At 49.7% G+C, this 14,099-nt stretch overlaps 1 protein-coding gene across 3 annotated transcripts in view; it reads left to right on the top strand.

Annotated features, from left to right (window-relative positions):
• Positions 1-14,099, top strand: part of POGZ (pogo transposable element derived with ZNF domain) — a 35,587-nt gene that overhangs the window by 17,856 nt on the left and 3,632 nt on the right. For 2 of the 3 annotated variants that reach the window (XM_082202044.1, XM_082202045.1), the window contains exons 3-18: positions 180-338; positions 752-927; positions 1,824-1,932; positions 3,371-3,673; positions 5,017-5,211; positions 5,618-5,727; positions 6,168-6,502; positions 7,107-7,261; positions 7,808-7,908; positions 8,501-8,647; positions 9,792-9,926; positions 10,637-10,809; positions 11,447-11,587; positions 11,842-11,901; positions 12,917-13,029; positions 14,054-14,078. In XM_082202044.1, coding sequence (XP_082058170.1) covers positions 180-338; positions 752-927; positions 1,824-1,932; positions 3,371-3,673; positions 5,017-5,211; positions 5,618-5,727; positions 6,168-6,502; positions 7,107-7,261; positions 7,808-7,908; positions 8,501-8,647; positions 9,792-9,926; positions 10,637-10,809; positions 11,447-11,587; positions 11,842-11,901; positions 12,917-13,029; positions 14,054-14,078 — 2,437 coding nt within the window. The remainder of the gene's footprint in view (positions 1-179; positions 339-751; positions 928-1,823; positions 1,933-3,370; positions 3,674-5,016; positions 5,212-5,617; positions 5,728-6,167; positions 6,503-7,106; positions 7,262-7,807; positions 7,909-8,500; positions 8,648-9,791; positions 9,927-10,636; positions 10,810-11,446; positions 11,588-11,841; positions 11,902-12,916; positions 13,030-14,053; positions 14,079-14,099) is intronic. The other variant, XM_082202046.1, reaches the window with a different exon arrangement.

Raw genomic sequence — 14,099 nt, 5'->3', positions numbered from 1 at the left:
GATAGACTTTGCCTAAACAAAAATGGTTTTTTTAGCAGGTGCCGAAAGGAATAGAGTGAAGGTGCCTTCCTGGTGTCAGTCAGTCACTAAGTGTTTCTGCACAAGGAGCTAAGCCATGTGGATGTCCTCTCTGTCCATACCTGCAGGCAGTAAACCATTTTGAATTTCCTTCCCGGCAGTTTCGGTGAGCGTGCAGCCAGTTGCCACCCCAATGCCGATCGTCGCTCACGCATCCATTGGTGGCGGCCTCACAACCTCCACATCTGTCAGCGGCAGTGGAGGACCCAACAGCGACAGCACAAAGAAGACACTAGTGACGCTTTTTGCTAACAACAGCGGTAAGGGGAGAGGCTTTGGATGGGAGGATCTTGGTTTGGGGGCAAGTGTTAGGATCTGCAGGCCACACACTTCAGATATCCCACTCACCCTAATACTTTGCCAAGGAAAATGGGATTCTGTGGCCAGTACCAATCCTGCCAATTAAGTAAATGACCCACTTTCACATTTGCCACATTCATGCTTTGATGCCACTTTAAGAAGTTGTATTTTCCCTCAAATAATATTGGGAATCCCAGTGTATATGCAGTAGATAATTTGCTCCATCCTGCTGGAGCGCCATTTTGCATCTGACTCCACCACCAGTCCTCCAAGCCACTGTTTGGCCCTGAAGTGACAAAGCTAATCTGAAGTTGGAAGTTGTAGGGCAGGTGACAATGATGATTTTGCCCACTTGTCCTTCTCTTTTGTCCAGCTGGGACTCCTCTAGTTCAGCAAGGCGGGCAGCCTCTGATCCTCACGCAGAACCCAGGCTCTGGCCTCAGCACAGTGATGACCCAACCAGTCCTCCGGCCGGTGCAGGTCATGCAGAACGCCAACCATGTGACCAATTCCCCGGTGACCAGTCAGCCCATCTTCATCACGACTCAGGTGAGGGAGGGGCAGCACCTCTTCTACCTCTCGATACCAGTTGCTGGGGGGGGCAGTCAACAGGGTATGCTCCCCCCCCCCTTCTTGCCCAGCCTATGGATTTTCCAAAGGCATCTCATTGGCTCTTGCAGGAAGTACAGGGTGGCCGCAAAGTAGGTATACAGTTGAATCAGTGGAATTCACCACAACAGATTATATGGGTACACATCACTGACACACAACAAAGTGGCAGTTAAATTTCAGGCTGGCAGTTGGAAAGAATAGTGGAGTCAGATAAAAGGATTATTATACTGTTATTGTGAATGATGACGGCGAACTTGAGTCATGCACAAAGAAAGTGGATTCTAAAGGAGTATACTTTTGGACCACTCTGTATGTTGCCACATTGAGGATCCGACAGAGCTCTTCTTCTGCTGATAACTCTTTATGAGTACCTGGCACATTCCTGGTTTGTTTTTGTGCAGATGTGTAGTTCATTTATTTCTTTTTCACATTTGGAGCTGGTGGATGGTACCATTGGCCTGTCACTGTGTTCTGTGCTAGACTTTGACTGGGCCAGCAGGGTGACACCTTGATCAATGAGCTGACTGAAATGTTAAGAGAATCCACTCATCCCCAGAGCTGTGTACACTTTTTACTCAATGTTATAATAATTCAGAAACCTCTATAATACGGTGCCAGTCTGCACAATTCTATGTCAAAAAATTCTGCACAATTAATTTATTTGTACAATTTGTATTCCATTTAACTGCTAAAAACATTTGTGTTTAGACAAGCCTACTCAGGTCCCTTAGTTCCTGTGGAATTGCAGCATGCAGCAGTCCTCATTGTCTGCTCCCAGGCCTGCTGTTCAGATAAGCCTGCTAAAGCCACTTCTTTTTGCTTGCACGTTGCAGGGTTTCCCCGTGCGAAACGTCCGGCCTGTGCAGAACGCGATGAACCAGGTTGGGATTGTCCTGAATGTACAGCAAGGCCAGACAGTGCGGCCCATTACCCTTGTCCCAGGTAAAGCAGAGGCTGGAACTGTGAAAGTGAGGAGGGGTCAGGCTGCTGGGCCCGTAGGTGTCAAAAGGGAAGAAAAGAGGCCCAGGAAATTTCCCTCCAGCACCAGAGTATGGGCTGCAGAGGCAGGGCTATGCGAAAAGCTTCACGTTTTTGCTGCCACCTTCAGTGGGAGGGGCTTCCGTAGTCCCAGCCCCGCCTCCTTTGAAGGTACAGAGCTCCTATGCACCTGTGTCTCTTTAGCCAAAGAAAGTGTGATGAATATATTACCTTCATATATTTATAATCCTAGAGGTTCGCTTATCTAGCATCTTTCTGCCTCATATGGGTTTACAAAAAATGCAGCGCGAGGGCAGGCTTATCAAAGGCGGGACAAAAAGTACAGGAGTAGAAAGAGGGTAGCAGGAGGTGGAGGGAGAGTGGGGGCCACACCAGGTCTCAGCCACAAAACCAGTTTGCACTGCATGGTAAACCAGGATTCATGGCTGACCGAAGTCATGGCTTAAAGTCTGCAGGGGTTTTTTCCTGCGTACCTCTGTTAAAAGCAAGAGAAAAGAGAGAGCGCATTTTCCATGATGGGGGTAGGGAAGACTGCCTTCTTATGGATTATGGGTGGGGAACATCTGTGGCCCTCCAAATGTTGCTGGACTCCCAGCCCCTCATCCCTGCCCAATGGCCGTTCTAATTGCTGGGGCTGCTGGGAGTTTTGGTCCAGCAGCAATTAGAGGACCACAGGCGATCTCCCGCCACCCCTGGTTTCAGCCTGTGCAGTTTGTGTCATACAGACATTAAAAATAAGAACATTAAAATCCGTTTTTAAATCTTATCAAACATCAACAGCCCAATATGTAATTGAAATAATATTTCTGCCAATAGGAGCAAGTTGTTTTAAACTGTTTTTAATATTGTGTTTTAGTGTTGTAACCTGCCCTTGCTTGGACCTTAGGGTGAAGGGCAGGTAATAAATGTCTTCCAAGCTTAGTATTTCCTAGATTCCTATTGCAATGATCTACAAAGTATGGCCACCTCTTGACCAGTGTCTGTAACTTTTAATTGGATTGAGGATGATGTGTTTGCAGGATACATGTATTTAGTAAAAAAAAAAAAAACCACACAAAACAAAAACCCTGGTTAATCGCAGTGAGAAATTGAGAGACTTTCCTGTTCCATCTGTATGGAGATGGCTCTAAAGTGCCTTGAGTTAGCATAAATGGGCAAGTTGACTGATTTGCCCCATAAGTGGAAGGGCACTTCCTTATAACAGCAGTAATAATTTTTCCAGGAGAGTCTCCTGGAACTGATTAGAATTTCTAGAATTAATGGAAATGAACAAGCTGACTGATTTGATCCATCGGAGGAATGGAACCTCCTTAGTAAGTTTTGTTTTAGGAGAGTCTCGAGGACCGACAGGACGGTAACTGTGCCCTCCTTTCCTTTGCAGCCCCAGGCACCCAGTTTGTGAAGCCTGCAGTCGGCGTCCCTCAGGTTTTCTCCCAAATGGCCCAGGTGAGACCTGGTCCGGCCATGCCGGTCCGGCCGTCTTCCAACACGTTCACGACGGTCATTCCAGCCACGCTTACCATCCGGAGCACAGTACCGCAGTCCCAGGCGCAGCCGCAAAGTAAGTCCTCTCCCAGCACCTCCTCCACCACCACCACTCCTACTCCAGCACAGCCAACCGCACTGGGACAGTTAACTGTACAGCAGCCAGGGCAGTCCACTCAAGCTACTAACCCCAAATTAGGTAAGACTTCCCATGGAGAGGGAAACTAAAAATGAAAGAAAAAGGAAAATGGTATTACTTTGGTCCTCATTTGTCTGGAGGAGCTGGGAAACATTGCGGCCCCCGGGTTTTGCTGCGGCCCCTTCATTATGTGGGGCTCATGGCACAGCAAATGCTCTGTGTTTGTCCATCTGATTGGGAGGTGGGCTAAGGAAAAACACTTCCGCTCTACTCCAGGGAAGGGCAAAATGTGAAAGTAAGCAAATATAAGAAAAACAGCTTGTGTCGATTAACGATTGATTTTAACCAGTGCATTACAAGACTATTTGTTAATTACATTTTTTAAAAAATTATTTAAAGCATCTATGCATTTACTCTTCAGTTGGAACAGGTGACAATTTTTTTTAAAAAATGCCACAATCCCTGCCTCTCAGGTTTACAGCCTGAAAAGGCATGGCACAAAAGGAAAAAGGGATGGGGAGGGAAGAAGAAAACCTTCTGCTGAAGAACTCAGGGATAGCACATACATGATCCCACTGCCACCATTTCATCCCTCACACAAGAAACCTGTGAGATCGTTCAGGCTGAGAAAAGATGGGCCCAAGGTCACCCAGTAAGCAGGGATTTGAACCTGGGGCACCCAGCCCAGTAGCTCCTGCTTATTAACATTGTCCCTGCAACATCCCTGTTAATAACACCTCGCTTCCATATATACAAAAGGTATTTAAGTGAATCCATCCAAAGGCCGATGACCAATGGGCTCCAATGTTCTCCAGTTGCTTATTACTATTCCTTAGATGTCAAGTCAAAGGAGGGAAATAAAGTGATATTAAAATCCAGTCTACTAGAGGGAAGGGATAGACCACTGCTTTCCTGTCACTGCCATTTCCAGCAGGCTTACAGGATACGTCTCTCACTCTTGCAAGCCTTTATCTGTCTTTCATTCCAAGAAACTTAGGATGCTGCTTTATATCAAGTCAGACCTTTGCTCCGTCTGTCTCAGAATTGTCTACCCTGACTGGCAGCAGATGGGAGTCCTTTCCCCAGCTCAGCCTGGGGTTGAACCTGGGACCGTCTGCATACAAAGCAGATGCTCTGTCTACCGATTCATCTCTTTTGAAAGGGTGTGTGTGTGTGGAAGGAATGCACTTCCTGCATTTTGTTACCAAAATGCAGAAATTGCTTGGGTCTATATTTCCAAAGGGAATATAGTTAATGTTTTTCTATTAACTGCTTTGTCTGCCCTGTAACATACCTTGAAAGCTTGCCAGCCCTCTCCTGCTTTCTCCATCTAACAATAATAATAAAAACATTCTGCTCCATCTCCCTGTTCTTCTACTTAAAAACGCTTGTTTCCCTGACAGTGAGCATTGCAAGTTTCGTGACGGTGAAAAGGCCCGGGGTGACGGGGGAGAACAGCAACGAGGTGGCAAAGCTGGTGAACACCTTGAACACGGTCCCTTCCCTCGGCCAGAGCTCGGGCCCCATTGTGGTCTCCAACAACAGCCCGGCCCATGTCCCCCAGAGAGCAGGCATCTCGGAGTCTTCGTCGCAGAAAGGTAAGCTCTGCCAGCAGCCTGGGCTTGGGCAGGTTCCGACTGTAACTTGGTCCCAAACCACAGCATCAAGCTTCACTTCCGCCCATTGCACAGAAAACTGGAATTCCTTAGTGATGGAGGATGGTACTACGTGGGTGACTCCTCCCACTCACTCTGGGGGTGGTGCCATGCAAATATGCCCTCCCAATTCCATTCCTATGTGCATGAAACAGATGGGGTGCACTATGGGAGAATTGACAGCACAGCCTGGATAGCTCTGTCCTCCATTGTTACATAGGGTGGGAAGGGAGATCCAGGGGAAAGGAAAGGAAAAATGTGGCCAGCCCAAGCGAGAAGTCCAAAAAGGTAGTTGCAGGGCTTCTGGATGCTAGCCATAACCTTTTCTCCTTTTTTCTTCCTATTACAGTCAGCTCCTCCCCCATCCCCGCCTTCGACCTGCAGGACAGCGGGCGGAAAGTCTGTCCCCGGTGCAATGCCCAGTTTAGAGTCACTGAAGCTTTAAGAGGTCATATGTGTGTAAGTAATTCCCGAATTATGAGATCAAGGCCATTTCAGCGTCACACCCTGCTGGCAGCCGTGAATAGAGTCAAAGGACCATGGTGTCTGCCCAGAGCAGAAGCTCAGGTCGATGGCTGTTGCTAAAAAACTGGGAGTTCAGGGAGTGGGGCGGTGGTGATGTCACCCTGCAAAGTTGATTCAGGCAGTGAAATTCAGGACTGAAAGGCGAAAGGACCTTTGTTTAAGCAAATCCACAGTTAGAGACAGGGATGCTTCCGAATACTAGTTGCTGGAACGGACGGGAGTGTGCTCTTGTGCTCAGATCCCTCTCACAGGTTTCCCAGAGTCATCTGGTAGGCCACTGTGAGAACAGGATGCTGGGCTGGCCTGATCCAGTAGCTCTCGTCTTACATTCATATATTAACCTTAACTCGAGGACCTCCTCCTTCTTTCCTCAGTACTGCTGCCCTGAAATGGTGGAGTTCCTGAAGAAAGGGAAGCCCCTGGAGTCTGAACCAAATATCCAAGCCCCCAAGCCCCCTTCCCCGGAGAAAGCAGCCGCCGTCGCGTCGCCCCCCTCCTCCACCCCCATCCCCGCCCTCTCGCCGCCAGCCAAAGTCTCTGAGCACAGCGACGGCACGGGCGACGGGGCGCAGAGCAAGCTGATAATGCTGGTGGACGACTTCTACTACGGCCGGGACGGCGGGAAGGTGAACCAGCTGCTCAACTTCCCCAAGGTGCCAACGTCCTTCCGCTGCCCGCACTGCACCAAGAGGCTCAAAAACAACATCCGGTAAACGGCGATGGGTGAAGCGTTGTCAGGGAGGGGAGGAAGAAAGGGCTGTGGCAAAGCCAGCAGCAGGAGGAGGAGGTGTGGCCCTCAGGAAGATGCTGGGGGGGGGGCTGGGCTTTTGCAGTCCAACATCAGCTGGAGAGCCACAGACTTCCCCACTCTGGTCTTAAAGAGAGCCAGCCCACTTTAAAGAGGTTTATCTGTTGTGTTTGGCCGCTAGCCTTGATGGCCATGCTCTGTCTCCACAGACAGAGCCAGTCATGTTTCTGGATTCCAGTTGCTGGGAACTGCAGGAGGGAATAAGTCTCTTCTGCTCGGGTCCCGTTTGAGGATCTGCAAAGGCCAAAGGGGACCCATCTCCATCCAGCATCCCCTTTCCCACAATGGCCAGCCAGAGTGCCTCTTCCGGGAAGCCCATGTGCAGGACACTAGCCCAATGCCAACACTCCCCAACAACCAATATTCAGAGAGGCGCACTTTGCACTCGGAGCTGATGCCTGCAGTGAGCAGCAAGGGGAAACAGGCAGGAAGAGATTTCTCTCTCCCCCCCCCGCCACCCTGAAGTAACCACAGAAACGTCTGCTCCTTTCCCCCACGCCTCCAGGTTTATGAACCACATGAAGCACCACGTCGAGCTGGATCAGCAGAACGGTGAGGTGGACGTCCACACCATCTGCCAGCATTGTTACCGGCAGTTTTCTACGCCCTTCCAGCTCCAGTGCCACTTGGAGAATGTACACAGCCCCTACGAATCGACCAGTAAGCTCTGCCCCAAAGTGTCTCCCCCTGTCTGTCCGTCCCCCCATGAAGGGTCTCCACGATGGTCACAGCCTGCACTGGAAAAAAGGCTTCCTTCAGAGGTTCCCTTTTCCTTTGGTGCAGAGGAGGACTGTCCGCTCTGCTCACCACAGACAGGGCAGGAAACAATGGCATTATTTACAGGGCGTCCATTTGACTTTGCAGAGTACCAGGGGCTGCTCCCTGCCCCAAGGGGGTTGCAGGAGGCGATAGGGGAAAGGGGAAGGATTTGCGTTTTTGAGCTTCATGTAATTAAGCATAGTTGCAGTTGGGTCCAGGAGAATGGGAAACTAAACCTAAATATAAATTATTTTGCAGGCACATTTCTGCATTGCCTGATTTTGTTTCATGACCAACAGAGACCCTTAATGGGGTGTGGGGATGGTTATCTGAGGTTCAAGCCAGACTTTGTTCCCGGGCCAGGCCCTGCAAGCTTTCTGCAGTTTGGGGTGGCATCTGAATCCTCCTGGCGTCCTCCTTTTTGACAGACTCCCTCTTGCGTTACAGCAAAATGCAAGATCTGTGAATGGGCTTTCGAGAGCGAGCCCATGTTCCTGCAGCACATGAAGGACACTCACAAGCCAGGGGAGATGCCCTATGTTTGCCAGGTATGGAGAACACCCCCCCCCCCCAAAAAAAAAACCCAGTTGGCTTCAACAAACTGAGAATCCACACTGGGTCTGGCCAGCCTGCTCTCCCCTTTGTCAGCTACAATGTAGTAGGAATGGAACTGAATACCAGTTTCTGATGTATGGGAGTTTCTGTGCAGGGGGAGAAAGTGATATGGGAGAGCCATGGCCTTTGCCCACTCCTTATTTATTTATATACCCCTTGATTTTTATTTATTTTTTAATTTTTAAAAGCGCCTCAAAGTTGTTTACGAAAATAATTATGAGCTTCCTACATTAAGCCATTGCTGAAGGCAAAATGCCAGACAAGAAAGGTCCGATCCTTCTCTTGAGAGTTCACAGCCTCCAGCTACCCATGCTGGAATCTGGAGGGCTTGTATCAGATAGTTGCTTTACTTATTGCTCCCCTGATTTTAATGCTTATCACTTCTTTCCAGAAACATACTGTAACATACGAGAAATCTGTGACTGCTCGTTTCAGCATTGCTGTTGTTGTTGTTTTTTACTGTACTGTAATTTGCAAAAGAAAAAAAAAGTCTATCCATGCTTCTGTGCTCGTGGCTCCTTCCAGGTCTGCCAGTACCGCTCGTCACTCTACTCCGAAGTAGACAGCCACTTCCGAATGGTCCACGAGGACACGCGGCACCTCCTCTGCCCTTACTGCCTCAAGGTCTTCAAGAACGGCAACGCCTTCCAGCAGCATTTCATGAGGCACCAGGTAAATTGGTCTTGCAGGTGAAGCACTCACCTGGTTCCCTTGGTGACTGGGAATGGCATGCAGGCCGCCACCCTCCTCCTCAGCTCAACCCCTGAGGCCATAGAGGTCTCCGAAGCATTTCCCAGAGGTGCCTTGCGGCTCAGTATCTGGTGTCAGCTTCCCTTTTAAAGGGTAGTGGGAGAATGTAACAGAAAGTAAAAACCAGGACTAAAAATTCTAAAGGGGGTGGGGGTGGGGAAGATGCAGGGATATAGAAATAATTATTGATTTCCCACCCTTATTGTTATTTTTATCTTGAAGCCTACCTGTGCATTAGAATGAGGCAGGAGAGTCCTGAGGGTAGTGGTTAGAACAGGAGTCAGCAAACTTTTTCAGCAGGGGGCCAGTCCACTGTCCCTCAGACCTTGTGGGGGCCAGACTATATTTTTTTGGGGGGGGGAGATGAACGAATTCCTATGCCCCACAAATAACCCAGAGATTCATTTTAAATAAAAGGACACATTATACTCATGTAAAAACACGCTGATTCCTGGACCTTCTGCGGGCCGGATTTAGAAGGCAATTGGGCCAGATCCGGCCCCGGGCCTTAGGTTGCCCACCCATGGGTTAGAATGTCAACCTAGGACTTGGAAGAGACCAGGGTTCAAATCCCTGCTTGGTCACATGGCGCTCCCTGTGGGTGACCTTGGGCCAGTCACTGCCTCTTAGCCTAACCTACCGCACAGGATTGTTGTGGGTATATAATGGTGGGTAAGAACACCAGCCAAGTGGTGACCACACTGGCGATGACAGCAACATCTGGAGGGGCCGCGGGTTCCCCACCCTCCCTTTACGACAAAAGCCACTGTCTGCTGTTGCTGCGTCCTCCACATGCAGCTGCTGGGTGACCTTGGGCCAGTCACACTTCTCTGAAGTCTCTCAGCCCCACTCACCCCACAGAGTGTTTGTTGTGGGGGAGGAAGGGAAAGGAGAATGTGAGCCACTTTGAGACTCCTTCGGGTAGTGATAAAGCAGGATATCAAATCCAAACTACTACTACTACTACTACTACTCTTCTTCTTCTTCTTCTTCTTCTTCTTCTTCTTCTTCTTCTTCTTCTTCTTCTTCTTCTTCTCCTTCCATGCCACTCCAATTCCCCCCGCAGAAGAAGAGCATCTATCACTGCAACAAGTGCCGGCTGCAGTTCCTCTTTGCCAAGGACAAGATTGAGCACAAGCTGCAGCACCACAAAACCTTCCGCAAGCCCAAGCAGCTGGAGGGGCTAAAACCAGGCACCAAGGTATGGAAAGGGACACGAGGGGGGGGGGCAGAAGCACCCACCCCTCTCTTTTAATTCAAGCCAGGCCTCGGGGACAGACAGGCAGTCCTCACTGCACCATCTAGCAGGCAGACATTACCAAGGTTCCCTGTCTATGTGGCTCCCCACGCCACTTTCTTTTTTAAGGCACAAAGTGACACGCAGGCTGGTTGACATGTTTGTGGACCAGAAACGTGCGTGGACTTGTTTGCATAGTTTCCCTGGGCTCTCCATCTTCCTGTTGTGGGTAGAGCTCTGGACTTCAGGATTCGGCAGGATTCAAATTCTTTCCCCCTCCCACGCCCACCCCATCATCCATGAAGCTGACTAGATGTGATCCTGGCCTGGCTTATAGCCTAGCCTACCTCACAGGGCAGTTGTGAGGATAACATGGGGAGGAGATGTCTGTAGGCCACCTTGAAAGGTGGGATATAAATATAAGAAATGAATAAAATACATTTCCAGCTAGTTCCTCTGTCCCCGTCTTTAATGCTGATTGATTTCTGGCTTCCCCTCAGCTGGTGAGGAAGGTTACTTGGGAGTGGGTAACCCCTCCCACTTTCCCCAGGGGTGGGGCTATGCAAATGAGGTGCAGGAATCATTTGGAGATTTTTTCCTTTTTGAAACCCCATCTGTATCTGTATAGCGCTCGAGTGTTTTCATTGCAGTCTCTCTCGTCCTCTGCGCCACAGGTCACCATCAGGGCCTCCCGAGGGCAGCCGCGGACGGTGCCCTTGTCTGCCAACGACATGCCCCCAGGCCTCCTCCAAGACACCACCTTGCTCTCAGCCTCGGCGGACCCCCAGCCCAACTTCCTGTGCCCACCTTACCAGAGGAACATCCAGAAGAAAGCCGTCAGGAAGATGTCAGAGCTCATTACTAAATTTCCCACTAAAATATCCCTTAGAAATAATAACAGTCTGTGGCGGGGGGACGGGGGACAGGACTGTACAGTTCAGTGGTTCAGATTCTGTAGCTTCCTCTTTACATTTGACAGCTGATGCTGTCCAGGCTTGCCGGAGGGAGTTTTGGGAGCCGTATTTGGCCCTTCGGCCTGAGGTTCCTCCCAACCCCTGGTATAGATGCTTCCCTGCACTTTCCCAGCCAGGGGAGCAAGGAGTAAGCCTTCTCTGCTGTGAGCTGAACACCTGGCTAGTTGTGGCACTCCAGCTACAAAATCCAAATCCTGCAGTTTGACTTGGGTACACAATGACCCAAACGTCCTTTACAGAATTGCTCATTTAATTTGGCGGTGTTTTGGCTTTTTTTATTATTAAACAATGCAACAGGACTCCATTTTCAAGGTTTTTCTCTTAACGCAAGTGTCTGGTCCTTATGGCTTAAGGCGATACAGGACAGCAAGCCAGGAAGGAGTCCACAGCTGCGGCACTAGCCTGCCGCTTCATCAACCGTGGTCCAAAGCCTCCTGCAACCCTCTTAGCAAAACCCACATCCTTTGTTGGAACCCAGCCCCTGACCGGCCGCCCCCTTTCTCTCTGCAGGAGCGTCCTTGGCCGGCAAACGTGTCTCGAGTGCAGCTTCGAAATCCCGGATTTCCCAAACCACTTCCCCACCTACGTCCACTGCTCGCTATGCCGTTACAGCACCTGCTGCTCCCGCGCCTATGCCAACCACATGATCAAGTAAGTCAGGCCAAGCGCTTTTCTCTTCCTCCTGCTCTGATCTTTTGGTGCAGCAACTAACTCTTCCCTTCCGGCTGAAGTGGGGGGGGGGGGCAAGAGTGTGCCTGCCCTTCTCTTTCTGGGACCTGTGCACTCGCTTTTGCTGGGCCGAAGTGTTTGCTGGGCCCGGTTAAGGAAGTGGGTGGCTTGTGGGAGTCCCTAAGAATTGCTCTCTTTCCTCATTTGTGTGTGTCTGCTTGCTCTCTTTTTACCAGCAACCACGTTCCTCGCAAGAGTCCGAAGTACTTGGCCTTGTTCAAAAACTACACTGCTTGGTAAGGCAGAAATTTCCCTGGAACAATAATTTCCTTTCTTTACCTGCTAGCTAGCACCTTTTTTATGTTCTGGTGTGCTGTTCGTCTACACCGTGGCCCTAAACCTGCCTTAATAATCCTTCTCTCACACCTAATATTTGTACCTCTCTGGCCCAGTTGGGGGTGGTCAAGCCAAGAATGCCTTCTCAGCCTCTTCAGCAACCTCCAGTTCCCAGAATTCCTTGCAGGGTGGCTGGAGCTATGACAATTAAACCGAGAGGGATTTGGTTCATGTGCAAGGTTAACCCCGCTATGTTAAAGAAAGCGATGGCAATGACAATGAGGACTTTGCTTGTGGTTTGTTTGGAGAGAAGCAAACCATGAATCAGTAAGCCTCTGCTGGAGGGCCTCAGGTTGGGAAACGCTGGTTTAGACCATTTTAAGTCTGTGAGCTGAACTGGTGTTCTGACTTGTATTTTTGTAGTGTAGATTTGCCTCATGAGCTTTCCTGTGTGTGATTTATCTAATCGCTTTTGTGCTGATCGCAAATGGCAGTTCCTGGGTCTGGAGTACAAATGCTGCAGAACCTCAGCTCAAAATGCTTGACTCCAGCCTTAGTGGAGAGAGCACTTTGGGGGGTTGGCTTTTCAAACATTGAATTAATAACTTTTTAAACCAGCCCTGCAAGGTCTGTGGTTGTTTTAAAAACCTTGTTTTCTGACATGCTTCATCAGTGAGGCTTAGACGGTTTTCGTGTGTGTGTGTGTGTGTGTGTGTGTGTGTGTAATGAATGTGTTGGAATTCTTGGCACTTATAACAAGATCGCCAAAGAATCACATCAAGGGGCTTCAAGTTCCCCACCCTGATGTGATTTATCTTCTGAGCAGCTAAATCAAGATGTGCATTGCTAGGGAAGAGGGGGTGTTGTTCTTGTTGTTTGTCTACAAGGGAAGATGTTTGGGAATCAAATACGCTTGCTGGTGGCAAGATCCTACCACAAGGGATGACCTTCCATCTTTCCATTTCTGCCTCACAGCGGAGTGCGATTGGCTTGCTCGGCTTGTCTCTTTGCCACATCGGAAGGCGACGCGATGGCCAAGCACCTTGTCTTCAATCCCTCGCACGAATTCAGCAACGTACTCCTACGAGGTGAGGGCTGGAGGGGGCAGGTGGAAATTGGATGATGCAGCACGGCTCCTCCCAACTCCTCCATTCCCAGCATTTGCTCATTCAAACAGAGTTCCTCGGCAAAAAGAATCAGCACTACCACGTGTGTCTTATAACCTAGGAAACTGCCCTATACTTGTCCATCTCAGTATTGCCCACACTGAGTAGTAGCAGCTTCCCATGGTTTCGAACTGAGACTCTCTTCTGAGAGAGAGAGAGGCATTTTCTCTCTGTTTTATTGCAAGCCTGTTTGAACACTTCACTCTTGCCCTTGCTGCAGTTCTACTTCCTCTCCCGGCCCCACCATTCCCACTGCCTCGATACTTCCAGCCTTTTTGCTCTTCCTTTCCCAACCAGCTCAGAAACTGCGATAGAAGTCCTTGGGGGCAGCTGCCTAGGAGACTCTGGGTTCAAAGAGCAATGGATCTGGGTTTAATTCTCAGAACGTGTCCACAGAACTTGTCCTTGAGACACACACATTGGGGTATCAACAAGGGATCAGGAAATAAAGGGAAGGCAATGGTGTCGCCCACTAGATAAGTACAAAAAGGTCCAGGACTCTTCCAGGAAGATCACCAGGCCACAGCGGCGCTTAACTGAGGGGCAAGACAGATTTGCAGGCTTGAACAGGAGGGTGCCCTCAGGAGAGCAAGGCCAGTTTCAGGAAGGCAGAATAGGCAGGGAGAGGACGAGGTAGCTAGTCTGGTGCGTAAGGGAGCCAAGGAGGGGCAAAGCATAGCATGGTGTCTGTGAGCTGCTTGCAGTTGGTTCTCTGTCGCCTTCCTAAGAGGCATTTATATGCTGATGGAAAAGGGTAGTGATGGATTGCTGTGCAGACTCAGGGTATGGCTAATAGTTCCCAGAACGCCCCTGCATTTTCCTCTGCCCCTGTGCTGTGAGTCCACCTGTTGCCAGTGACCCAGTCCCTTTTATGTGTCCCTTGTTAACAAGCCGCCTGGTGCAAGCTCAGCCTCTCAATACTTTTATTTCCTCTTTTTTCTAACAGGTTCCACCTGGAGTTCGCATTCAAGGTAAATTTCCCCCAATTTTCC

The sequence above is a fragment of the Podarcis vaucheri genome (genome assembly GCF_965113315.1).
Source record: "Podarcis vaucheri genome assembly, chromosome: 16".
Lineage (NCBI taxonomy): Eukaryota > Metazoa > Chordata > Lepidosauria > Squamata > Lacertidae > Podarcis > Podarcis vaucheri.
This window is presented reverse-complemented; position numbering and strand designations above follow the sequence as displayed.